The sequence below is a fragment of the Orbicella faveolata genome, unplaced genomic scaffold, assembly GCF_042242905.1.
Source record: "Orbicella faveolata isolate gen_17 unplaced genomic scaffold, um_ofav_v1 contig_46, whole genome shotgun sequence".
NCBI lineage: Eukaryota > Metazoa > Cnidaria > Anthozoa > Scleractinia > Merulinidae > Orbicella > Orbicella faveolata.
This window is the reverse complement of record NW_028301576.1, coordinates 30,805,608-30,833,503: the sequence shown is the minus strand read 5'-3', so window position 1 is coordinate 30,833,503 and position 27,896 is coordinate 30,805,608. Positions and strand designations below refer to the sequence as shown.

The 27,896-nt window shown below is 38.7% G+C and overlaps 2 protein-coding genes, 1 long non-coding RNA gene and 3 pseudogenes across 3 annotated transcripts; 5 read left to right on the top strand and 1 right to left on the bottom strand.

Moving 5' to 3' along the window:
* Positions 1-69: 69 nt before the first annotated feature.
* On the top strand, positions 70-758 carry LOC149099655 (uncharacterized; annotated as a pseudogene).
* A 69-nt stretch (positions 759-827) lies between these two features.
* On the top strand, positions 828-2,138 carry LOC149099654 (uncharacterized; annotated as a pseudogene).
* Positions 2,139-2,467: 329 nt separating this feature from the next.
* LOC149099653 (uncharacterized) lies at positions 2,468-5,563 on the top strand (annotated as a pseudogene).
* A 4,655-nt stretch (positions 5,564-10,218) lies between these two features.
* On the top strand, positions 10,219-12,846 carry LOC149099652 (zinc finger protein 862-like). Its single transcript, XM_089276883.1, has 2 exons — positions 10,219-12,589; positions 12,662-12,846. The coding sequence occupies exons 1-2, from the start codon at positions 10,219-10,221 to the stop codon at positions 12,844-12,846; spliced, it is 2,556 nt and encodes an 851-aa protein (XP_089133009.1).
* Positions 12,847-13,043: 197 nt separating this feature from the next.
* LOC149099651 (uncharacterized) lies at positions 13,044-20,047 on the bottom strand. Its single transcript, XR_016203619.1, has 2 exons — positions 19,901-20,047; positions 13,044-18,284 (listed from the first exon to the last, which is right to left on the bottom strand). It is a non-coding gene; the product is annotated as an uncharacterized LOC149099651 (long non-coding RNA).
* Positions 20,048-22,521: 2,474 nt separating this feature from the next.
* Positions 22,522-24,622, top strand: LOC149099650 (uncharacterized). The gene has a single exon (XM_089277130.1). The coding sequence runs from the start codon at positions 22,665-22,667 to the stop codon at positions 24,486-24,488; it is 1,824 nt and encodes a 607-aa protein (XP_089133256.1). The 5' UTR covers positions 22,522-22,664; the 3' UTR covers positions 24,489-24,622.
* The last annotated feature ends 3,274 nt before the right edge of the window (positions 24,623-27,896 follow it).

Genomic DNA, 27,896 nt, shown 5'->3' with positions numbered 1-27,896 from the left:
ATATATAGAACATCTGTTCCAAATTAGGTCATCATTACCAGACTCTTGCATTTTGTTCACGTTTTCAGAATGGCGGAAATTGCTGATGAACCTGATGAATATTTATCAGACGAAGAGAGAGGTTCAGTTTCAAACATAAAGGGAAAAGGCAGCAGCAGAGGTGCAGTGAAATATAGAACCAAGTTCAAAACAGAATGGGAAGGTTTGTATCCAGTTAAACATGTTCAAAGCAATCCATATTTGTTTTTTAGTGTGTTCCTTGCAATAAACATGTTTGGTGCAATCACCAAGGATTAAAAGATGTTTAAGTCCACTGTGAGAGAGAATTGCACAAAATGGTCGTTGCACAGTCGAAAACAAGCAAACAAATTTCACAGTTTTTCATAGCAGCCAGCCCTACATCAACAGATGTAATAAAAGCATAGGTAATGGTTACAAACTTCTTGATACAACATGATTTACCAATTGCTACAGTAGGCCATCTTGGACCACTCTTTAAAACTATTTTCCCAGCTGCAATTATCAATAAGGCTATGAGATGCCACTGCCATCAATAAATAGTTGAACACTGCAAAAATCACCCATTTAGTCTTGGAATTGATGGATCTAGTGACAGTAATGTCAAGAAAATGAATCCAGTGACGATAAAACTGTTTGATATGGACAAGTTAAAATGTGTGACAAACCACTTCTATGGCATGTGTGTCACAACTGGTCGTGATGCATCCAAAGTAGAAGAAATCTTTAATACTGTCTAGGAGAATTTCAGGGCTGACAGTATCCCTTGGGCCAACGCAGTAAGCCTTAGTGTTGACAACACTAACTCCATGATCAGAAAGAACAATTTCTTCGCCTCTCAATGTAGGCAAAGAATCCAGATATTTTTGTTAGTGGTTGCCCCTCTCATCTGGTGCACGTTGCTACCAGTAAAGGCCATGACTCTTTTGCAAAAGTAATTGGTGCGAACATTGAAGATTTGTACATTGATCTCTACTACTGGTTTGAAAAAAGCAGCAAGAGAAAAGGGGTATTACTTGAATATGTGGAGTTTTGTGGATATGAGTATGCCAAAATATTGAAACGTGTCAACAAGGTGGCTGTCATTGGAAAGGTGTGTGCAGTGAGCACTTGGAAAGTACAGTGGACTCAAGTCATTTTTTTTGTGAGTGAAGAGTTTGCTGACCAAAGATTTTCAAGGCTGCGAGACACTTTCACTAATCCTCTAACATACGTTGCTCTGCTATTTCAACATGCATCAATTCCACTTTTCAACAACTTCAACAAACTGTCGCAATCTGAGGAGCCTATCATTCACATGCTCCATGATTCCACCATACAACTGGCACGGTCTCTGGCCAACAGGATCATTACGCCACAAGTTCTAAGGGATACACCAGTTACAGAACTGAATTTGGATGATCCCAACATTTATAAGAACACTCAATCTTTATGGGGGTTACGACAAAGTTCAAGCTTCAAAAACTTCTCCATGATGGAGACATTAGTGAGAGGCAGCATTCCCAGGAATTTAAAGCAGCCCAAGCCTATTTTAAGGACTCCCTCAGTTACATTTTGATAAAAATTTCCCCTGTCAAATGAACTAATTATTAAAACAGGATGGATTGATGTAGGAAGCAGAATAAATTCAAAGTGGGAGAACATGGAATTTTTCATAAACAGATTTAAAGCTATTTTTCAACAATTGCCTGTTGACAAGCTTTATGACGAGTTTTGTGACTATCAGACACTCCCTGATGAATGTTTTGGGGATGATGTGCTGAAGGAAGCTAAAGTGATTGACAGAGAAGAGGATGGAGGGGTGCTTTTTCATCACAGAGTGGATGTCTTGCGGTGGCATATTGCTCAGATTATCATCCCTGGCACAGCTGCTAAACGATTCAAACATTTGCCAAAAGTAGGACTTGTTTTAGTCTTGCCCCATAGTAATGCTGGAGAGGAACGATTGTTCAGTGCTGTGAGGAAAGACAAGACAGAGAGCAGTGCATCGATGAAGCTGGAGGGTGCACTGCCAAGTTTGCTGGCAATGAAGCTGCAGTATCCAGAGCAAGTGGAGTCCTACAAAAGAACTATTGGACTGTTCCAAAAAGGCAGCTACTGCACATAATGCTGAGCATTGAGTTCAGTTCAGTGCTCACACACTGGCTGGTCTTAATCTGCGAGTATTGAAGTTGTGAAAATAAAGTTAATTTTTGTGTTGTTAAGGTCCACACATGTTTTAAGTAAATTGTAAGCGGGAAAAAAACACTTTCATTAGAACCTGTGTTTGCCTGGTTTTGTCTGCCAGTTGATCAATCTCTAGATTTTTTTCACATCAGTCTCCAGATTTTCGGTGTTTTGAGGTTGAGAGGTCTCCACATATAGGTTAAGGAATGCTGTTTTATTCATTTGTTGTTCTGTTTTACTACACTTGTTACACTTTGTTCAGGAAAAGAGGGATACCATACCTATGTTTTGCATACCTAGGATTGTAGTGCGAACAGGCAAGAAAAGGATCGTGTGCTCAGCATTATGGCAGAATAAAGGCATCAGTTCTCAGTCACGGTTTGCGCATATTGAAAAGTTTAGCCTCAATTTTTCAAATTTGTTTTTTGTAATCTGTGTTAATCTTCACCATCCTGAGACATCCTTGTTCCTTTATGGTTTGTCATTATCTCTTTGGTGTTTTTCTATCTTATTAAACTGTTAATTTCAGGTTTCCTACCATATGAAGGTAATTTTGTATGTGGCCAAAATAACTCAAAATACCGTGACTGAGCCCCTTTAAAACGAGACATACCTAGCCTTGTAAATGTCCACTGTGTTGCCCATAAACTAGAACTGGGATTTTCAGTCACGGTTTGCGCATATTGAAAAGTTTAGCTTCAATTTTTCAAATTCATTTTTTGTAATCTGTGTTAATCTTCACCATCCTGAGACATCCTTGTTCCTTTATGGTTTGTCATTATCTCTTTGGTGTTTTTCTATCTTATTAAACTGTTAATTTCAGGTTTCCTACCATTTGAAGGTAATTTTGTATATGGCCAAAATAACTCAAAATACCGTGACTGAGCCCCTTTAAAATGAGACATACCTAGCCTTGTAAATGTCCACTGTGTTGCCCATAAACTAGAACTGGGATTACAAGACACACTTAAGGCTATGCCTCTCTTCCAAGCTGTAAGGCATGTAGAAGTACCACAAGTATTCTTGCAAGGCACTGGCTGAATCAGTGAATGAATGAGAAGGCCTACAAGAGCATTAAGGTGGCTCCCTATAGTTTTACAGTCGCACGCGCGCTGAGGACGAAAGCTCAAGTAATCTGCACGCGCTTGAAGGAAAACGTCACTGTTTTTCGATACTTTATTACATCAACATGAGCACAACAAGCAAAATTGACAGTGAATTTTCTTGCATTTCCTTTGGTGAAATTCCATTAAATTTGGCAGATTGGTAGTAAATTTTTTGTTTCAGTCAGAGCTTGTTTTTCAGGGAAATCTATAAGACCAGATTTTTTGCAGCGGTAAAAGACATAAATTTGAAAATATTGAAACAACTGCCTTTACAAACCCTACTTTTTTCGTGTTTAAAATTCGTATCCCGCTGGAGGCAATGTGATATAAAAATTTTGGAAGGTTTCACCGAAGGAAATTCATGAAAATCACAAATAAAGCCATAAAAACAGTAAGAAATACATTTGTTTGGGCATTTAAAATTCAAGACTAAATCCCAAAATTTCAACAGAGATGATAGCAAAATACTATTTAATCATTGCTTATTATATGTAATAAGTTTGAGAGGACTAGGTGTGAAAGCGAATGCGAAAACAGCATTCAAAACATAACACTTGCACGTGCAACGCCATAAATGATTACCCTATGGAGACACCTTAAGGCTGATGGATCTAGATGGGTGCCCCATTTGCATCACGCTCTATAGGTACTGCTCTACAAAAATGACAGAATCATTATTCTCCACTTTGGACATGCTTCCCAGGCATGGGAGAGCAGTGCTAAAATGCAAGGACAAGCCACAAACTATGCCAAGAAATTGAAGAGTTTTAAATTTTTGAAGTTCATGCACCTTTTGCTGGACGTAATCAAAGAAGTTAGCCACACATCTCAGCCGTACAACGTAAGATTGACACTCTTTGTTGAGCTTTAGATGTTATGAACCTCAGGTCTAGTGAGCATGTCAGATCATTTTGTGCAGGTATTACTGATGACAACATATTCAAAAAAAGTCATTTCAAGAGTGGATGGAAATGCTGCTTCTTATATGACTGTCACATCAAAACTTATGACATCTGCCAAGGAATACTTTTGCAAGAGATTTTCCAATTTCCAGGAGGATCCTGTCCTCCATGGAATAGCAGATCTAAGCAACCTCAGGTTGTGGCCAAGAGAGATAAGGGGCATTTTCCATTTACAAAAAATTTCGGAAAATTTCTATTGGGAATTTGTTTGGGAAAAGCGCGTTTCATTTGTCACAAGTCCCACTCGTTCACAGGCCCCTCTCTGTCATTTCTCTGAATCTCCCGTGAATATTCAAAAATGGAGGGCAATGAGGCCCATCAGATGTTGTTTTTGTGCGAAATGTTAGAAGTCTCTATAGAGGAAGAAAGTTTCATTAATTCAGAAGATGATGCAGTAGATATCTTTTCAGCAGCCTCGACGTTCACAAGATGGAATTTGCAACAAACTGAAGGCTATTTTGAACACGCGTTGCCAGGATATTCACTCGATGAGTTTCAAAGTCATTTTTGAATGGCAAGAGGCACGATGGAAGGTCTGTGTAGAGTCGTCCAAGCTACAGGAAGAGTGCCGCAACGGCATTCATTTGGAAGACCAACGTGGCAGGCAGAGCACTCGTAGTAGCCCTGAAAGTTTGTTTGCAAAGAGCTTCCAGAAAACTGACCCTGATCAGCCACCATTTTTGTTGAAACACGAGGGAGCCAAGTGAAGCCTGGCTGCTTAAAACACCGTGGAAGGCATGGAACTGGTGATAAAGACAAGAAATCTGTAAATGAAACACAAATTTTCCACTGAGAAGTTTCCACCGGGAAAACGGGACTACCTTTTCAGGAATTCCATTTATTTCAGAACATTTCCAGTGGAACGAACCAAAAACTCATGTTCCATTTATATCCCAACCGGAATTTCTGGAATTTTTTGGTAAATGGAAAACACTCACGATTTCCTCATCTTTGGTGAGAACAAGGTATCTGACATAATACACCATTTTCAAGCCCTGTCACAAGGCATAATTTTGATGAGCAAGCTTGTCTGCATAAATGGCTTGGTTTAAAACTGTAGTGTAGCAAAAGCCTCAGCCTAGGGAACTGAGTGTTCAGGACTTTTGGCCTCACATGTTCACAGCCTATGGAAATGAATTTCCAAACCTGCTCAAGGTAATTAAGCTGTGCTTAATCATTCCAGTGCAAATGATTTGTGTTGAAAGAGGCAACAGCTACTTAAACAGAATCATGACCCACCACAGAGCTAGCCTTGATGTCCCAACAGGTAGTGCTCTGATGCATATTGCCACAATAAGGTCCAAGCTATGAAGAATAAGATGCGACGAGCAGTTGCACATTGGCTAACATCAGAAGACCAGAGTATATGGACCAGAATAGCAGACACTGTTTACCTATTTGCTTTGAAAAATGTCACTGATATTATGTCTTTTGTATTGTACACAACTGAACATGCTTGCAATTGACTTGCCATGAACTAGCACTAAATGAAGTCATTGCTTAGTCACTGAATTGTTAAAATTGTTCTGGAGTAGTATTAGGCTGAACTTCCATGTTAACTATATAAAGGAAACAGATAACGACAACAGAGTGTTATTCCTTTGTATTTCATTTAATATAGGTTAGTCTTTTCAAGTGTCATTGGAAAAATAAAAGGATTAGGTTTTGTGGGAGGCCAGGGGTGAGACACCAGGAGACGAATGCTTCCTAATGCTCTAGGTGTATTTTTTTTCTAGCCTTGATTCAGACCAATGGCGGGTCCTTGTCGGCCAGTGATTTGTTTTGCTTACTAGGCAACTGCCTAGTATCCAAAAAAGTTAGTGTCAAGTACTGTTGTTCTTGTATTAAAAAAACCAAGACACTAGGCATAGTAGTCCCAAAAGGCCAAGAAATCGGTATTTTGCATCGGCGAGTGGATATCCTGGATCACCCAGTATTAATAAAGGAATGCTGTCTGCACCAGGCAGTAGACTACTTAAGGTCATAGCAAGAATCTTCTCAGTGAAATGTTTGTTCAGCCATAGCCACTTTTTTCAAGGATCAGGATTTAGAGGTAAAACTTCCTCAAGAAGTTATGTGATGGTGGCCCTACACATGCTTAGATTTGAATGCCGTTCTTCTTCCTCTAATACACCAGTCCACAAATTTATCCACTGTTGCTCATTGCGACCAGGTTTAACCCAGGCTTCTTGGCTTCTACCACAAATGTGTGTTTAGTTTGGCAGCAGCTTTGTTAAATCTACCAAAAGTGCACTATGAGTGGCTTTGAGCTGTTGGTCTGACCATTATTTTAATTCAAGGTCCAAAAATAACACACAAGTACCATTTGTCAATTCCAATGTGGTGTTTTACGTTGAGTTTTGTTGGATACAGATATACATTTCAATGTCGTGTTTCCTGGCATTCTGGAAAACCCCCAAAATGTTAAGCCATCAGGGGGGATGAAAAGGTGCTAAATAATTCAGCAAAGGTTCAAAATAATAGACTATGGCATTCAAAGGCAGAAGAAGCTGACCCTGCCAAGTATAAGCTGACAATCTCTCTGTCAATTTAACTCCAATTGAGGTATATGCCTTATATCTACCTAACACGACCCTAAGTTGCTTAAAGTACTTTCCATTTGATTGTTGTTTTCAAGTATGTCTGAGTATGTCTGAGTATGTCCCAGTATTCAAGGTCAGCTTTTAAGAAAAACATTAAATCTGACAGACTGCATGAGGTGTGACAAATGTAGCATGATTTGTGCTACTTTGATATCTTTTTCATTTTAGACTTAATTAGCCTCAATATTATAACCATTACTATTTTGTTTGTGATCATTATAAATTATTATTATCATTTTTACAACTTTTCATATTTCTATTTATTTTTCTTTTTGTATCTTATTTCATGGTGTACCTGGTAACTAGCTCCTAGCTAAGCATGCTGATGAAGTTAAATAACGGATTGATCAATCAATTCATTGACTGATTGATAATAATAACTTTATTTACATGTCAATGGGATTTAGCATTGCTGCTAATTGGGCACACCTAAAACAAGTTACAATTATCACAACTATGTACAAATTAACTACTTAAACATTGTAATTTATTTACAAAATAAAAGCCTATTTATCAAAATAAGAATATAAAGTGAATAAAGTTACAAATAAACTAAGAATGAAGAAAGTAGTCAAGTTGGACACATGACATTTGCATCCACTGCTCGCATCACAATGTATCCCTTTTCCTAATGTAAGTTTTAAAATTCTTTAAACCGAATGATTCAATATGATTGGGAAGTCTGGCCCATAGTTTTGGACCCAAATACAACACTGAATGTTTTCCAGAAGTCAGTCTCGAATCGTGGGATCACAAAGTCTGCATTTCTCAAATTAAAGTTACTTTTTTGTCTTCATTGATTGATTGAGCGTAAGGAAAATCAACCAGTTGATGCCATATCACTTAAACAAGCACCCCAGGAGTTTTGCCTTCCTAGTTAATGTTAATCATGGTCTTAATGGGGAGTCTATCACCACTCTGACTGGACATAATTCCTCCACACCATAACACACCAAGCAAAGCAATGTAGAGTTCCACTCTCAAACCAAAAGAAATGAATGTTTATTTTGCTGACAGTCACATTCTCATTAGCCACCCTATAAAAGAAAAGCATCCAGCACTCAACTTCATCATGCAATTTCTGCAAATTAAACTGGTGTTCTCTTTTTTTGCACTTCTGTCAAGATACATTTAAAGCACGCAATTCTTAAAAGATTGCAAAATCTCTACACTAACTCCTTTTCAAGTCATCTTTTTAATTGAATAGAGAAAACCTTGTAAATTACTCTGCTATCACAACCATTTTGCAAGTAGTCACCAGCATGTTGTTTTTCAATATGTGGTGTTAAATCTTCAGTGACTTCAGACTTCAGTGGCAAGCTGTTCAACTCCAACCGTGAATATGGAATCATCAAATGATCTATGGCTTTAAACATTGTTGGAACTGGACTTAAGTATTATAAACTTTGTTGATTATACAAAATATTTGATACAGAAGGCTTGCTGAATGATGCCTCCCTCACAGTCCAATTCAAAACAACCTTGTGCTATGCAAAATGAAGCAAAATTTGAGTGCCATTCTACACCACTTTCAGAGTTTCAAAATCAGGGCAATTTTCTACATCGTGTACCTCTGCAATGAAGTCAGTGATCCCCATGTTTTCTCACATATTTTCCGATAAAAGGAATTCACTACCTCACCAAAGTATATGTTTATAGAAATCTACCCATAACAATTTTTGAGCAGATGTCTTCTAGATCACCACGTAACCCAACTTTCCAGATTTCCAAGAGTGGTACATGTATGTACACCTCCTAGCCCCTTTGAAAAAAAAAATCATTTTGACAAAAGGTGTTTAAGTTAAACACTCCACACACCAGGTTGTCTACCAGGAGTCAAAATATTTTTTGAACAATTTCCAGTCATGCTGACCAGTCAAACATATTAAAGCTCAGTCATGTCTCATTTCTGACTGGTCAAAACCAATGTTACAAATACAAGTTATTACAACCAAACCACAATGCCCTATCAAGCAAAAGATATCACTTTGGACGTATGAATAACAATAGAGTAGTTTATAAGTTGTTAGTTTTAAAAGTATCAGTTCCACAATTTGCATTTCAACAAATTATGACCTCTCTCCATAAAACTTGAACTGCCACTCTAGCAAATCAAAACTTGATATAGTATCGCAATTAGAATTTGAAAATGATGACAAGAGGCCTTTGAAACATCATAACACACACTTATTGTTAGCTTTCATTTAAGTGTTCTTGTAAATCAATCCCAATGAGACTGTGCAACAGAGACGTTTTATCTTTTGCCCTGCTTTCCTTTTTTACACCAATAGATGTAGGCTCCAATTGTCAATTTCTTATCATTAAAATATATCATACAGGAGGCACACATGGAAATGCAGACATCTCTTCTAGACGACCATGCAGTCTTGATGTGTAAATCTTGAAACAAAATTGAAGAACAGCCGAGGATAACTGGTTCTGTGGTGACAACAAGGGGTCAGGGTGTTCATTAGGCATCAGGGATCGGAGAATTCTCCGGCTAAATTTCAAAGGCCTGTAGCCATTTTTTTATTCAGATGTGGAGCCGTTCAAAAAAATAATTTTTCGTTCATGTAAATAATGTACGGCGTTGAAAATTGTTTATATACATCTTGCTGAAATAGGCATCCAGCATGGACATTAAAACCTCTTTGTCAGTAATGAGTAATTTAAACGTCTCGGACATTGATTAAGCTCTGGCTTTACACTAAAATAATAATTATTGAATTTGGTACACTAATAAAAGAAAAACTTATCGACGGTTTGTGTGGAGAATTTCGTTAGCTCGAGGCGGTATTTACGCGCGAAAGTCTTGTTTTGAATATAGAGTAAACTTAAAATAGAAGTTAATGCTTAAAATAGAACAACTGAAAACGACAAAGTCACAAAAGAAAACTGGACCAAATTAAAGCCAAAAGCAATGAACTATCTACAATTCGGAAAAAAACTATTTTTGTGATGTGCTAGTATGCAAATTGAAGATGTTTACGGTATCTTTAATCTGAGTGTCAAATTACCACTAACTTGGCAAATGCAAATTTCGGTAATTTCTGTTTTAATTATGATTTGAGAAAAGTTAACTTTTATTTATTACTGTACAGGGAACAAAGATGAAATATTTATTTATAATACTTTGTAATTCATTTCATTCAAGAAACTGTTTTTTAAACTGGACACGCAAAGTTTTGTGACTTTTGTGGTGAGAGCGAATGCATTCAATTATTTTCCGTCTGGCGTGTTGTCGCCCGGTTGTCGCCGACAGATCAAAAGCAGGAATATGTTCTCACGTCTCGTGCGGTAGGTTTTATTATTACAGCGTGTATATTTGTCTCAGAGAGAGAGAGAGAGTATTTCTCACCGACCATGTCAAAAATAACTCATTTTTTTGCTCCTACGAGCAGTGGTAGTGGAAAGCGCTCAAATGCAAGTTCAACCAGCGGCAACAACAACAACAAAGATGAAGAAGACGAACCGCTGGAACCGCCACCTGAACGGAGTCTGAAGTCAACATCTTCTGAGGCAACTGAGGCGAGGTGTGCTTCTTCTAAAAAATCTTCGGTCAGTTCAAGTGTTGTCGAGGGCATAATCAAAGATCTCTTCACAGAAGACCAAAAGAAAGTATTGCACCACTACCACCGCTGCCGCGAAAGAAATTGCTCTGGCCTTGGAACAGATGAGAAACAAAGGTTGTCAAGCAAGAAAGACAAGTTCCAACACGAGTGGCTCTTCGAAGCAAACGTATTTTGTGAAAAGACAGGTTTGACTTGGCTTGTTTTTGTTGAAGGTGAGGGCATGTATTGCTTGATTTGCAAGAAACACAAACTTACGAATCAGCAAAACAAATCCGATATTTTCAATGAGAAGCCTTCTATCAGATACAAAACAACTGCAATTCTCGAACATGCTCTGTCGAATAAACATTCGGCGGCCATATCATGCGAAATGATTAACCGAGTTTCTGTTTTTCAAAGAGAACTGGATGAGCGACAGAAAGTGAACGACACCGTTCTTTTCAAAGTATTTTATTCAATTTACTGGCTGGCTAAGGAGGGAATCGCAAACAAAAAGGCAGCGGGCTTGTTCACCCTTCTGGAGAAGCTAGGAGTAAATGATCTAAAGTACTTTAATCATCGATCACCAGCATCTGTGCGAGAAATGTTTAGTACCCTGGGTTGTGCGCTGAAAGAGAATGTTGTGAAGCGAGCAAATACAGCAGGATGTTTTGGTCTCCTAGTTGATGACGTCTCGGATATATCAGTCATGGAGCAGATGATTACATTTATCCAGTTTTATGATGAGCACAGCAGTGAAGTCGCTGTAGAGTTTTTTTCTGTTGACAATTTGTTAGAGAAGCATTACTCTGCAAATGCCACAGCTATGTTCCAGACAATTCAGTCTAATTTGCAAGCATGCACTCTTTCTACCGACAAGCTAATTGGGTTGGCCATGGACGGTGCTTCAGTCATGGTTGGGAGAAAAAATGGCCTTGCTGCTAAGCTAAAAGATGTCAATCCACGTTTGATTTCAGTGCACTGCATATGTCACAATCTAGCTTTGGCGTGCACTGATGCCAAGGATGATGCAAATTTGAAGTTCATAAAAGAGGTTGAAACAGTGGTAACACAACTCTGGAAGCTCTTTGAGAACTCTCCAAAGCGACTTGCTTGTTACCTGAAAGTGCAACAGCAATTGAAAAGTCTGCAGCTTAATAATGAGAAGTCAAGAAAGATGGTGGCAAAGAAGTTGAAAAAGGCCTGTGATACTAGGTGGCTGTCCTTCAACAGTGCAATCCAGTCCTTGTATGCTGATTTTGTTGCTGTTCTGCAAACCCTGAAGCAGTTGAAACAAGACCCAGCTCAACCTGCTGCGTATGGCTTATTGAAAAAGATCAACAAAGTGAAATTCATTGGTGCGGTGTACATTCTGAAGTGGGTTCTTCCTATTTTGGCAAACCTCAGCAAATCATTTCAGAAAGGTGCCATCAATTACGCCTCCATTAAGCCCTCAATCGACTACAACAAGGACAGGCTGAATGACATCAAGATTTCAGAAGAACCCATCAAGCAACTGAAGCAAGATCTTAGTGATGGTGGTCGTCTTGAGACTCTTGAGCTTGTTTGCACTGAGGGTAATGCTAAGGATCTACAGGGACTTCTCCAGAAATACATCAAAGCCCTTGTTAAGAACATTGACAAGAGATTTAAGTCATCTCTGCCAGTTCTTAGTGCATTCTCAGCATTTGATCCTATGCTAATACCAAATAGGCAAAGTCCTGCATTCCAAAGCCATGGACAGGCAGAAGTTAAGGTTCTAGCAGACCATTTCTTTGATGATGACAGCGAGGCAGAGGAATTTAAAACGGAATGGAACAAGCTAAAGTACGATCTGCTGTCATGGAGAGAACACATCCCAAAAGAAACAGTGGATGGCAAGAAGGGCACACCAACCGAGTGGTCACTTAAAAGAGTCATGGCCATGAAGTCAACATTTGGACAGGTCTATCCAAAATCTGTCCAGGTAGCAGAAGCGGCACTGGCAGTTCCAGTCTCCAATGCCTGGCCCGAAAGAGGCGCTAGTCAACTGAAATTAATCAAGACTAGGATAAGAAGTCAGATTAAGAATGACTTACTTGCATCTCTCCTTCACATCAGCATCAATGGCCCTGTCCCACACACATCTGCCTGTGATTCTTTGATCAGCAAGGCTGTAGAAATGTGGAAAGGTGCTAAAAAGAGTAGAAAGCTCCCATGACACAAACCAAGCACACAGCCACAAGCTGAAACTGAAGCTGCAACTCACACCACAGTCGTAGATATGGGAACACAGACAGAGACAACCACTGAGCTGCAGAAGATTCGAGAGGAGTATGAAGAGGCACTTCACGTTCTCCAGCATGACGACATGGTTGAAGGAGAGCTGGACTCCCTGGAAGCGTTTGCCAAAAGCATGGAGAGTGATGACAGTGAAGACAGTGGAGTTGATGAATATTAACCCAATCATAAATGAGAGCACCCAAGGAAAAATGCTATATTTCCTCGATCATATTGCAGCATTTTGAGAAATAGCTTTAATTTGAATGTTAGATTTTTTTTTGGTATACGACATTACTCTTGGAGTAAAAGAGCTAGAGCTCTTGTGGAACATTACTTGCTTGTTAATACAAAGAAGAACTCAACACTTTAGAACCATTTTCAGGTGTGCATTGTTTGTTTAGTCGCTAACTAAAGAGAAATGAAATTTGCTGTCAGATAACAGGAAATGGCATCTCAGGGGATTCAAAAATCCAAAATTTCCCGGGGGAGCATGCCCCCATACCCCCCTAGGAAGGACAGAGCTTCGCTCGTTCCGTGAAAGAGCTTTGCTCTTTAAAAAATCATTCTCCTGTTACTTTACACTACTCTCCTGCTATTTCAAATATTAACGAAAACCCTGGGGGTGGAACTGGGATCAGCAGATTTCTCTTTTGTTGATGGCTCATCATTCTGCAATTTATGAGAATACTGGCTGTATGCCAAACCAGCTAATGTTAGGAAGAGATGTCAAAATTCTGGTGGATCTAATAATTGGCGCTCCTCCAGTGAGAGTCACACCACCTGATTACAACAAATATGCCTGGAACCTGAGGGAACAACTTGGAACAGAACATTACCTTGACTATGACCATCTGAATATTGAGAGCCAACAATAGAAACATTTATAGGACCATAGGTCCCATGCCAGTTTCTATTAGGAGGGCGAGAAGGTATGGCTATACAAACACAGTGCTCTCCTTTTCAGGCGGTAACCGGTAAAATTTACCGCCTGTAGCACCACTCATTACCACCTAAAATCCCTTGGAATTCTTGAAAATTCACCAGGTAAAAGAAAAAAAATATAGTTGTTTCACTGACGTAATCGGTATTTTACCTTTGTAAAAGAATAAATAAACATTAAAAGATAAACTGCGCAGGCTATGGTTTGTAAGTACTATCTGTGGCTTTCGAACTTCGAGGCAAGATCTGCGAATTTTTGGCGGGCTTTCTGCCACAATTCCATCGTAGCAGATGTCATTTCTTCGAACGTGCATCGGTAGTTGTTTACGTTCATTTTCACAATAAAGCGACTACAAACATTGTTCTCATTTCTCTCCGTCAGCAATGGCAAGAAGTCACGAATGGAAACAGTTACAGGTAAAGTAATTTTAGACATTACAAGTATTTGATTTGCAAGCAATGTGGGGAAATCAGTTCCATGAACTTCCCACCTAACTATCGGCTTTAGAAAATTGGTGTTGCTAAATTGACCAACAGTCATGTGTGGTGATCGAAAACTTCATCTTTGTCACAAAATGCTCCACATTCAGGTCAAGTGTTTAAAATATATTTTCAGACAACGTTTTGAGAGAGTCCTTGACAATAAAACCCTTCCAGAGTGTGAATGAAAGCAAATATGCAGCGATTTTGTTTGGTTTTGAGAGACGACCGCTGATTTTGTAGTGACACATCATGTAAGCACAGCAAGAATACCCAGGAAGTTTTCAGTGACTTTAGGGCAAGAGAATTAAGACAAAGAATAAAACACTTAAAAATGAAAATGCTGTTTGATTTCATTTGACATCTAAAGCCAAAGGTGTAAAATTAGTAAACTGTAAGGCATATTAGATGGAGGTCTTTTCAGAGAAAATGTTTTTATTAGGAAACGACAACATCAGAGATGAAGTGGCTTTGCAACTCGAGAAAGAAACACCTGTCTTGGAAAGACAAGAATGGGGCAAATCTCAATTCCATGTAATACACAGAGCAGACCTAATAAACAAGGCTGCGATTCACCTGATTGCTTTACCGGTTTAAAATGCTCTTTTACCTGTTGTACTGAAAACAAGGGAGAACCTGCAAACAGCAGAGCAAGAAAGGCACAAACCCCATGGAAGGCCCCTGGGAAATAACCAAGCAAGTTACTAACATGGTGTATAAGATGTAGAGGAATCCTAAGGGAAAACCAAAGTTTGTGCAACATGATCGCCTTAAACCATTCCACAAGCAGAACATTTCAAGCCAATCATTTTGGAAGCTGGCCAGAGGGCAGTCTATTAATTTTGGTAACAGTAATTTTATTGAGATGTACTGAATGCTGTTTAAGAATTACAATTGTGTTTGATTAAGACATTTCAAACAGTTTATAGTTACATTAGAGACACCATCAAATGATTACAAGCTTTTAGGGAGAAGTATTCAAGTTAATGCACTCTAATTTGTTATTGTTGTTAAGTATGTAAAATAGTGTTGTTGGTTTTAAATGGGCCTTGATGCAAGGATGCATCCCCTTCATTGGAAGGGAGCAAATGCAACGAAACAGATGTAATGATTGCATGAGCTAAGGTGCCTGAGCAAATAAGTATGAGGATTATATTTAAAATGTAGTGTAAGTTCTAAGATGAACAAATAGTTATATGGCTAATAGTTAATGCAGTCAGTAGCATCTCAGTGTCTTTCTTGTTCAAGTGTATCCACAATGCTTTAGTTGACATTAATTAACTTTTTAAAGAGGTAAGCTCCTGATGATGTGCGTTCCAAAAAGAAAAAGAACAATGATAACAAGAAAAAGTATGAAACAAAGAGCATCAGTTATTTGACTGCCTTAGAAAGGATCTGTAAAGTAAGCTGGCATAGTTTAATCAGAAGTTCATCAAAAGTCTGGAAGTGTATTGATTTTGCCTGGCAAAGGAAAATTACCTCCTAAGTGTTGAACATTTACCTGTTCCCTGGATTGACAAAAGTACTGCTTGACGAATGTTGTTAACTGAAATGGGAAGACCTTTAGTGATTTTAAAGTGAAGCAAGAGGATTGAACTTTTATTGTTATCTTGGATTGGTTTTAACAAGGCACCAGTCCCACTGGATCTCATCACCACACTGAAGATAAGTCAACTGCGTTACCTAAATCTAAGCCATTGTGTATTATCTGACAGGTTGTTTAATGAGATTGCATCGAAGTGTCAAATCCTGTCAGTATTAATTTCTCAGGACAGTAAAGGTATATCTCAAGAGGCAGTCAAAACTTTGTGCTTCAAAAGTCACAGATACCTGAAATTACTTATATCACAGAAGCTTTGTCATTCTCCTGTGTTTTGGATTTGTTAGAGTACAGTAATAGTACAGTAGAATTGAATATCAGGGGCCACTACTTGCGTGAACATGAAATAGATGCAATTGAAAGGGTTCACCCAACAGCTTCAGTACAGATTGTGGAAATTGATGATTCTAGGCGCATACCATCAGTATTCACTGAAGAAAAAAAAATGTAAACATGCAAAACAAAAAAGATAAGAAAGAAAGCAAATGCCCCCTGGCAAATAAGAAGATCAGAACAAATTAAATTGTTGGAAACAAATTCAGTTGATCTTTGTTTCCAGAAAATGACAAGCCAATCGGAATCGGTTAGAAAAGATGAAGATCCCTCAACATTACCACAAGAATCTCCCAAATCTCTATTTCAAAATTGAAATGATCCCAAGCCAAAAGAGGAGACTCAAAACAGTGGAAATTTAATTCAAACTCCCAACCAGCCAAGTCGGTATAATTTCCCTAAGAAACGTTACTGACAGTAATCAATAGTGCTCTGTTCAAAGCACATGGTTTAGTGAGTATCCTTGGCTACAATATGATGAAGAGAAAGGCTCTCTCTTCTATGTTTGTTCAAACCAGTATCACAACGGTAACTTGGCAACTTTCAGAGACACTGCACACACATTTACATCCAGTGTCTTTTCAAACTGGAAGAAAGCAGTCCTAAAATTCAAGGAACACCAAACTTCACAATGCCATAAACTTGCTGTTGACCATGAGTTTGTTCTCCCAAAAACTAACTGCAACATTATTGATTAGTCCAACAGCAACTCACAAAAAGTCAGAACAAACTTTGCAGACACTGCAATGCCTTGCACGGCAAAGGATACCCATCCGAGAGAATGATGATCATCAATCTAACTTTATCCAACCACTTAATCTCAGTGTAAAAGTTGATAGTGTTTTAGAAAGTTGGCTGAAGGATAAAGAAGTACCGTACACAATTCACGATATTCAGAATGAAATAATCGCCCTAATGGAAAAAGAGGTAATCATGCAGAGACTTAGTGGGCAAAATAAAAAAAACTTCTTTTCAATAATGTGATGACGTTTTCAACCACTAGACCAGTGAAAACCTGGCTTCGTTCTCAATTGCACCAAGCACGTTTTATTCATTTGTCCATCCTAAACATTCACAAGACAAGACTGGATGGTATTTGCCTGGTATCAGTTGCCAATGCTTTGGTATCACTCAATGACAATCACAAGATAAATTTTGGGAAATTCACAGTGGCCAATTTCCATTAACTATTGTGTTGAGATATAAGTGAGTGCCATTGCTACACTGAACTACTAATTCATAATGTTGAAATATGCCAGAGCAAAACTTATGGACTTCTTAAAATGCCATTTTATAGTTTTTATGAAATTTAGCTACTACCACCAGAGAAATTTTTAAGCAAGGGATTGCATCGTAACATTTCAGACTGAATAGTAAACTACTGCTGTTAACGTTAATTCAATTCCTGTTCACTAGTTATTGAAAAAGGAAGAAAAAGGCATAAAAGTATTCACTAGAGTTTGAATCGTACTTGCTCTATTTAGTGATGAGAATTTACAAAGCTACAACCTTGTGACAAATCTGTCAGAAACTTTTCATGTTTATGTATTTTAAACATTTCTGCAGAGTTTCCTTCCTTTCCACACACAGGGAGCTTGTGTAAAAGTGCAGGTCAGTGTACTAAGGCCGTGATACATCATGGAGGGCTGAGAAATATGTGCAAGTTCACAAAACCTCCAAAATATTTATGTAAAACCTCTAAAAGTACCAGTCACTTTCTACTTTATCCAGGTTCATTTTTTTTAGAAATACACCATGCAGCAGAGATTGGGAAGGCCGTGCGCCATTCACATATGGCGCATAAAGCTATGAAATAACACATTCTGAAACCACCTACTGGGCCTGCAATGCGCCCTAGGTTGAAACAGCTAGTAAAACATACACTATTTTGTGGAGAGGATTTTCATTTGTGAAATTTTCAGTGTAATGACAAATAAACATGCGAGAAATCGCAATGCCTTTGCTGTTTAATCAACATTCAAAAAGCACTTGTTTTGTTTTAGTTCCCAGACCCCTTACTTGGACTCTGTTCATAAATGAGGTTCTTGCTCAATCCATGTGCTTTCTCTTTTTTAATGATAGAATTGGCTGATTTGAATACATTTTGCAGCTGTAATTAGCCAAATAATATGCCTCCGAAAGCAAAAGTTCCAAAAATAGAAGACTCAGATTGTTGCCGTTTTGCACTACGAATGCCAAGCATGCCACAACGAATTGTGATCCTGAAAACAACAATCAAGAGGAAGCTTCCAAGCCTTCTAGTTCTGAGGAATGGAAATAAATAAACGAAAAAATTTTGGTTAACGTTTCATTAACTATTAGAGGGCTACAGGTGTGTTATCAGGGCTTCAAATAATTTCCCAGCTGGCGCCAGTCAAATTGTCCTGTCAAACCTATTTTTGCTCAGACCTATCCCATTTTTGACTGGACAAACATCAATTACATCTTATCACTATAAAAGTGCCCCCCTCACCCCCTACACATGATGTTTAAATATGAAACAAGTACATTTTCAAAGCATTTATTGTACATGAGCATCGACCTCAATGTAGAAAAAGTGGAACGCATGGTACAGCAAATTCAGTATCCCATTTGTGCGAAAATTTGCAATGATAGCCGGAAATTTTATGACAATTACGAATCATTTATTCAAAGCTCTTGGTCTGGTAGTTAAGTATCCACCTTTGTGCGAAAATTTGCAACGATAGCCGGAAATTTTATGACTATTACGAATCATTTATTCAAAGTTCTTGGTCTGGTAGTTAAGTATCTGCCTTTTTTCTCTCCTTTTTCACAAACACCAGTAATATTGAACCTTTAAATATTTAAAACTTGAAACTCTAAATTTTTCCCTTACCAGTGTAAACAACCTGACAAATTGTCTGGCCATCTAAGGATTTGACCAGACAAAACCTATTTTTCACCAGACAGTCTGTTGACCGGTCGTTATTTGAAGCCCTGGTTTATGTACAGTTCATGCATAGCTCAAGTTTTAAATTGTAAATGCAACATTACTTGTCACTCTAAATCTAAAACTGAGCATGTCTCAGTGATGTTGATGTCAGACTACTCAGTGTGTTAAGTTTAATCAGTTCCAGTTCAGAATGCATAGTTTAACCTCAGTAGGTTATATAATGAGTTAGCTATATTCTGCTACTGTACACTTTAACCTGGCTTGAAGTCCAGTAAAACATATGAAACAACAGCAATCAAGAATTACGTATTGTTTGTCAAAATTTTTTAATGCCCCATTTATTTACCCTAATGGCCCTAACTTTTTATAAATGGCCCATAACTTTTTAATGCCATGGGCCATAGGCTTATTTGCCTGTTTTACCTTCCCAATCCCTGATGGAGAATGCTAAAAATTCCATTTCCCAGCCTCTAGATTTAAAAATTTTCTGAGGGAGGAAGTCCCCAGACCACCCTACAAACTCGCGCCTCCATCGATCGTTCTCAATTCCCACCCCAACCCCTGCTCAGGTAACTTGAAAACCCGAGACTGTCCGTTTCTCGGAGCATTAACGTATTACACTCTCAGATAACTGTCTGTGCATATTTTCACTCCAGCTTTGTGTCTATATAACATGCTTAGTTGCCCAGAGTACTTTACAGTTGAAGTCGAAATAAACCGCGCGAAAAACAAACTGGCAGCGAGTAAGTTCACCCCTGCAAAAAAAAAACAACCTACTGCACACTATACTAACTCTGCAGCTCTACGAATGCTTTCGCTGTAAACCACAAGTCAGCTTTTAATTCACCACGAAAGTTCAGTATTGTATGTCTAAGCCAAAAGATGAACACAAAAATTCCCATTGCAGAGCAGGAATTGCATGGAATAAAAACAGCCGAGACATTTGTACACAAACATTACACTTACCATTTTGTTGATATGAAAGTGAAGCATTTGAGAACATGTACTCTCTGTCGACTTTTCCAGGAGTGAAAAAAAGTTGAAGTTAACCCCTTTTCCCCGCAGACCTGCAGTGCGCTGCAAAATCGCTACAGAAACAAAACCGACTTGGCTTACGCCATCGTGTCACGTGATGTCCAAGGCCCGTTTCTCGGTCCCGAAGGCCGGTCCCGAAAAGTTTTCGCACCCGGAAACCCATGGCAAAACTGGCAAAATCTCAAACCTTATGATTACTGAGCTGTTTTATTCTCTCATTCTTAATATGAACTGAGGCTCTCTTCAAACAAGAAATTTCAGGCCTACGCACCTCCCTGTTCTGAGATATTATTAATTAAAAACCCGAAAAGTTTTCGGGGCTTTCGACAAATGGAGTTGGAACGGACAGCCGTCTCGTGGATTGCAGATCAAACACTGTATTGTGACAAATATTGTTAATAGTTTAAACCAGATTTTTTAGCTTTTCGCGTTGTTTGAAAACTTTTATATCGTAATAAGAGAAACTGCCTAAATTATTTCATTAAAATAAAAACAACAATGGTCTAGATAGCAGCAGACATGTAAAGATTTTAAGGAAAACGACCAGTTTTTTAAGTTTAAAAAACATGTTTCGACAGAACTTCTGTCATCTTCAGTTGAATGAATGATTACAAAGCAAGTTGAATAATAAGTAGGCAAAAATGTTAATTAAGACAAATAGTAACAACAGAACGTGAAAAGGTGTAAATTAAAAGGATAATTTTAGATTTACATGGTGTAATTGCTGATTGAGGCAAGGTAGTTCTTTTTGAATATGGATAGCCTCCTTTATCTTGAGTTGAAAGCTGGTAGTGGCATGATCTAAAATATGAAAGCAGTCTATTGAACACAATGAGCGACAACGTTCAGAATTCTGAAGATGTTTGAAGATGTGAGAGGCCCTATCAACGGCTAAGTGCTCACGTACGCGTGTGGAAAAATGTCGGGAGGTTTCGCCGACATAACAGGCATTACAGCCCGCACATGTAAACTCATAAACTACACGTGAACGAAGCCCGCCGGGGATAGGGTCTTTCACACCAAAAAGGTTACCTATCTTAAAGGAAGAAAAAACTAATTTGATGTCTAAATCATTACAATAGCGTTTGATTAAGTGCCGAATCTTCTTCTGAGAGATGACAGAAAAATGGCCTATGTACGGCAGCTTAAAGTAAAACGTGGGCGAGGTGGTAAGGGGGTAGCCCCGGGGACAATGATTGCTATGGGCCCCAGTGATGTAACGGTTAACCACTTTTTCAATTAAGTGGGCAGGGAAAAGGTTCTTTTTGAGAATTTCAGTAAGCTTGGTTATATCCTCGTGTAACCCCAACCAAGTGTTGTTGATCTTGTAGGCCCTGTCAACAAGAGTCCTAATGAGACCTACTTTGTATGAGTACGAGGTGAAGCTAAAATACTTAGTTAATAACCCAGTAAAGGTTTTCTTACGGTAAACCCTAGTTAGGAAGGAATTAGTGTCACTATTATCAATAAGAACATCTAGAAAGGGTAATTTGCGATTAAGTTCTTTTTCCATAGTAAACCTTATGTTGGGGTGCCTAGAGTTAATGTAGTCAAAAAATATAACAGCATCGTGCTCCGAGTGAAATAAACAAAAAGTGTCGCCAACATACCTACAATAAAATAAAATTTTAGAGCATTGAAAATTTTCCAACCATAGTTTTTCATGATGTCCCATAAAAAGATTGGCTAATACGGGAGCAAGGGGAGACCCCATGGCCACACCGTCAATTTGGTCATAGAAAGAACCGTTAAATAAGAAATGGGTCTGGGCGGTGGCTACAGTGAAAAGGCTTCTAAGTTCCGGTTTACTTAACTTAAGGTCAGGATTGCCCTCGGAAATGTAATTGACCGCCAGGTCAATACATTCCTCAAGAGGTATGTTAGTAAAGAGACTTTCCACATCGAAGGAAACCATAAATTTACCAAACATAGATAAAGATTGAATGTCCTGTACAAAAGTAAAAGTGTCTGTAGCACAGACTGAAGATGACAGAAGTTCTGTCGAAATATGTTTTTTAAACTTAAAAAAGTGGTCGTTTTCCTTAAAATTTTTAAACTTAAAAAAGTGGTCGTTTTCCTTAAAATCTTTACATGTCTGCTGCTATCTAGACCTTTCGGAAACATCATCAACGACATAGCAGAAAAGTATGATCACATCAACATTGCTGATCTACGAAAATTTGAGAAGATCTCGATCAAGTCTCGCAAAGCCGAGTTGGATTTAAACTTCCTACGCAACTGTCAGTCCTTCAATGTTTTTCCCAAGTTTCTCAGCTTCAATCTTCCTAACACCAATCGACACGACACTATTACCATCCGAAAACAGCTTTTGAGAAGTGCCATCGCTAAACGTTCAAGGGAACATCGGAAATTGATCCACACAAGAGACCAGCTAAGTAATCGTGTTCAAAGTATCCTGAACAGTGTAGATTTCTACATTCTCAAACGCACATTACATCACCAAGTTACGAAAGCAACCGCTCAATTTATCAAGACACACCAGAAGAAACTCAAAAATCTCACACGTAACACTTCTCTTCCTTTTAGCTACAATGAGACTGTCACTAACATTTCCTCTCATAGTCTCACGTCAGAACAACTCGACATTCTCAAATTTGGATTAACACATTCCATCCGTCCACCAAAAATAAACGAGTCAGATGTCTTCACATGCTTTGAGCTTATCAATCACACCATGGCAAAGAACTTGAGGGACACCAAGCAAGCAGGAAAACTTGTTGCAGACCTTTCTCATTTAGCCCATTCTTATGTCTCTTCATACCGTCCAACGACTGCTGACCTCAAGAAACTCAGAGTTCTTAAGGAGCTAAAGAAGAACAAAAACATTGTCATTTTAAAACCAGACAAAGGGAATGGTGTGGTCGTCTTGGACCGAACAGATTACGACCAAGGTATCCTTAAGATCATCAATGACACTTCCAAATTCCGGCCCATCAAGGAAGATCCAACTTTACTGACAGAAGGTAGACTGCAGCGACTTCTCCGAAAGTTGAAGAAAGATGGTCACCTTGCCAACGAAGTGTACGAAAACATCTATCCCAAAGGCTCTCAACCAGCAAGAATTTATGGACTCCCCAAAATGCACAAGGATTTTGGACCCAACTCAACTCCGCCATTTCGCCCCATCGTGTCTTCTATTGGAACCTACAATTATAACCTGGCCAAATATCTATGCAATCTTTTGGCGCCGCACATCCCAACTGAACACTGTGCTACAGACACTTTTACTTTTGTACAGGACATTCAATCTTTATCTATGTTTGGTAAATTTATGGTTTCCTTCGATGTGGAAAGTCTCTTTACTAACATACCTCTTGAGGAATGTATTGACCTGGCGGTCAATTACATTTCCGAGGGCAATCCTGACCTTAAGTTAAGTAAACCGGAACTTAGAAGCCTTTTCATTGTAGCCACCGCCCAGACCCATTTCTTATTTAACGGTTCTTTCTATGACCAAATTGACGGTGTGGCCATGGGGTCTCCCCTTGCTCCCGTATTAGCCAATCTTTTTATGGGACATCATGAAAAACTATGGTTGGAAAATTTTCAATGCTCTAAAATTTTATTTTATCGTAGGTATGTTGACGACACTTTTTGTTTATTTCACTCGGAGCACGATGCTGTTATATTTTTTGACTACATTAACTCTAGGCACCCCAACATAAGGTTTACTATGGAAAAAGAACTTAATCGCAAATTACCCTTTCTAGATGTTCTTATTGATAATAGTGACACTAATTCCTTCCTAACTAGGGTTTACCGTAAGAAAACCTTTACTGGGTTATTAACTAAGTATTTTAGCTTCACCTCGTACTCATACAAAGTAGGTCTCATTAGGACTCTTGTTGACAGGGCCTACAAGATCAACAACACTTGGTTGGGGTTACACGAGGATATAACCAAGCTTACTGAAATTCTCAAAAAGAACCTTTTCCCTGCCCACTTAATTGAAAAAGTGGTTAACCGTTACATCACTGGGGCCCATAGCAATCATTGTCCCCGGGGCTACCCCCTTACCACCTCGCCCACGTTTTACTTTAAGCTGCCGTACATAGGCCATTTTTCTGTCATCACTCAGAAGAAGATTCGGCACTTAATCAAACGCTATTGTAATGATTTAGACATCAAATTAGTTTTTTCTTCCTTTAAGATAGGTAACCTTTTTGGTCTGAAAGACCCTATCCCCGGCGGGCTTCGTTCACGTGTAGTTTATAAGTTTACATGTGCGGGCTGTAATGCCTGTTATGTCGGCGAAACCTCCCGACATTTTTCCACACGCGTACGTGAGCACTTAGTCGTTGATAGGGCCTCTCACATCTTCAAACATCTTCAGAATTCTGAACGTTGTCGCTCATTGTGTTCAATAGACTGCTTTCATATTTTAGATCACGCCACTACCAGCTTTCAACTCAAGATAAAGGAGGCTATCCATATTCAAAAAGAACTACCTTGCCTCAATCAGCAATTACACCATGTAAATCTAAAATTATCCTTTTAATTTACACCTTTTCACGTTCTGTTGTTACTATTTGTCTTAATTAGCATTTTTGCCTACTTATTATTCAACTTGCTTTGTAATCATTCATTCAACTGAAAATGACAGAAGTTCTGTCGAAACATGTTTTTTAAACTTAAGGTTACAGTATACCTTCAGGGGTGTCTCGCGCGCAAGCGATATAGCGCGTGCAGTTTAAGCTGTAGATACCTAAACCCCTATATCAAATTAAAGCTTATGGAGCTGGCTATCAAACTATACCAAGAATTTTGAAAGAAAATGAATTGTCGAATTTTTCACGACCACTAAATGCGAGCGCCCGAATCACCTTTCGAAAGCTACAAGTCAAAGCGTATTTCGTTTTTCGCCAATTTAATTTTTTCCTCGATTTCAGGGCCCAAAGCGCTTAAAAAACGTGTCTGCGTTTTGGCATATTCAATTGCAGTAAAAAGTTACAGAACATTTTCGAAATAGGATTTAAAAAATGTGGAGGGATCGTACAAAAATTGCTCTCGAAGAAAAAGTATTTCGAAATTAACAATTCCCAGACACGCTTTTGTAGTTTATATGTTAAACTAGCCACTGTCAAAATTTAAGAGCAATTGAACAAATTCCCTTTGAGTTATAACTCTTTAAAGTGTTTGCTTCAAGTGAAAAAATTTATTCGAGAAAACAGCGCTGTGAAAAATTTTCTGCTTCGCAAACAAGCTCCGCCCACAAACGCCTTCAACTGGGTTCTCAGATAACTAAGCCAATCAGTGCAAGGAAAGTTTACTACCGTTAACCTCCTGGTGAAATTTACGCGCGAATCTCTAAAAAACTCTTGTGTTTCGCAATGCGCTCAAGGAACCGAAGGCAGAGAGATAATTTTTCTGTAGCTCGGTTTTTCTTGAAGCTGGTCTGGCAAAATGGGGAAGACTAAAAAGGATACGAACGCTAGGGTGGCTGAGCGAAGGAAACAAACAAAAGACAGCACGGAGAGCAACTGGCAACTGTGCATGGATAATATTTCAAATGGTCTCAATGAGTCCGACGATTCGTCGATATCGGACTCATCAGAAGAGTCTCTGTCAGCATCCCTGTTATTGCTGTCAAGTTCCGAAATTTTTACAGAACCTTTCTTTTCTCTTACCACGAATATTTGCCCGCCTTATACGATAACTATAGCTTCATCCGCCTGGCGAACTTTCGCTTCTTCACTCATTGATGTATTTTCATTCGTTCTTCGCTGTTTTCGCTTTTTCGAACCGGTCCATGGTTTAAACGTGGTCTATGTTTACTTATAACTTAATAGAGACACGCCTAATATCAAAAATGCTGGGTAGTCAGATCAACAATGCTGATCAACTGAGTAGTCAATTCGTGACATCCATATAGGTAATTCCCGCGAAAATCGTCTCGGTTGATTGCATACGCGCCATAGGGCTGTCAATCAAGAGGTAAACTTTTACTTCCGGTGAAAACGTAAAACCGCCATTTCTCCGCCAATATTTAGCCTTTTTCAAATTTTTTTTTCAGAAATTAGAGATTATTCTTCGACCTCTATTTTGACCCAAAAATCCAAATTTGAAGAAAATTGCCGACCCGAAGGTATACTGTAACCTTAAACTTCGAGGATTGTTGTTTTTGATTTTAAGGAAAACGACCACTTTTTTAAGGTTACAGTATACCTTCGGGTCGGCAATTTTCTTCAAATTTGGATTTTTGGGTCAAAATAGAGGTCGAAGAATAATCTCTAATTTCTGAAAAAAAAAATTTGAAAAAGGCTAAATATTGGCGGAGAAATGGCGGTTTTACGTTTTCACCGGAAGTAAAAGTTTACCTCTTGATTGACAGCCCTATGGCGCGTATGCAATCAACCGAGACGATTTTCGCGGGAATTACCTATATGGATGTCACGAATTGACTACTCAGTTGATCAGCATTGTTGATCTGACTACCCAGCATTTTTGATATTAGGCGTGTCTCTATTAAGTTATAAGTAAACATAGACCACGTTTAAACCATGGACCGGTTCGAAAAAGCGAAAACAGCGAAGAACGAATGAAAATACATCAATGAGTGAAGAAGCGAAAGTTCGCCAGGCGGATGAAGCTATAGTTATCGTATAAGGCGGACAAATATTCGTGGTAAGAGAAAAGAAAGGTTCTGTAAAAATTTCGGAACTTGACAGCAATAACAGGGATGCTGACAGAGACTCTTCTGATGAGTCCGATATCGACGAATCGTCGGACTCATTGAGACCATTTGAAATATTATCCATGCACAGTTGCCAGTTGCTCTCCGTGCTGTCTTTTGTTTGTTTCCTTCGCTCAGCCACCCTAGCGTTCGTATCCTTTTTAGTCTTCCCCATTTTGCCAGACCAGCTTCAAGAAAAACCGAGCTACAGAAAAATTATCTCTCTGCGTTCGGTTCCTTGAGCGCATTGCGAAACACAAGAGTTTTTTAGAGATTCGCGCGTAAATTTCACCAGGAGGTTAACGGTAGTAAACTTTCCTTGCACTGATTGGCTTAGTTATCTGAGAACCCAGTTGAAGGCGTTTGTGGGCGGAGCTTGTTTGCGAAGCAGAAAATTTTTCACAGCGCTGTTTTCTCGAATAAATTTTTTCACTTGAAGCAAACACTTTAAAGAGTTATAACTCAAAGGGAATTTGTTCAATTGCTCTTAAATTTTGACAGTGGCTAGTTTAACATATAAACTACAAAAGCGTGTCTGGGAATTGTTAATTTCGAAATACTTTTTCTTCGAGAGCGATTTTTGTACGATCCCTCCACATTTTTTAAATCCTATTTCGAAAATGTTCTGTAACTTTTTTATGCCAAAACGCAGACACTTGTTTTAAGCGCTTTGGGCCCTGAAACCGAGGAAAAAATGAAATTGGCGAAAAACGAAATACGCTTTGACTTGTAGCTTTCGAAAGGTGATTCGGGCGCTCGCATTTAGTGGTCGTGAAAAATTCGACAATTCATTTTCTTTCAAAATTCTTGGTATAGTTTGATAGCCAGCTCCATAAGCTTTAATTTGATATAGGGGTTTAGGTATCTACAGCTTAAACTGCACGCGCTACATCGCTTGCACGCGAGACACCCCTGAAGGTATACTGTAACCTTAAGGAAGTATTTTAATGTCACTAAAGAATATTTTTAGTACCCTGCAAGACAGAGATCACCCTGTCTTTCTGCTCAGACAGCAGCAAGAGAAGGGAATCTCTCGGTACATTACAGTAAGTCTGGCAAAATGGGTTCTTGTATTTTGGGGTAGTTATTGGCAATTTAGGTTAAGTAGGTTCCTAATTAGGTTCTTAATTTGAATAAAGGAGATATGGTTGTTGATTACACGAAAAATAAATAAACCCGGGTTTGGTCCTTGAATTTTTTCACAACTGTGTTATGTATTTTCTTGTAATATAA

Excerpts from the sequence above, each read along its gene's own strand:
- LOC149099652 (XM_089276883.1), top strand. The coding sequence starts at position 10,219 with ATGTCAAAAATAACTCATTTTTTTGCTCCTACGAGCAGTGGTAGTGGA. Across the intron at positions 12,590-12,661 it reads GTGGAAAGGTGCTAAAAAGA|TCGTAGATATGGGAACACAG; the intron begins GTAGAAAGCTCC and ends CTCACACCACAG.
- LOC149099650 (XM_089277130.1), top strand. The coding sequence starts at position 22,665 with ATGGCAAAGAACTTGAGGGACACCAAGCAAGCAGGAAAACTTGTTGCA.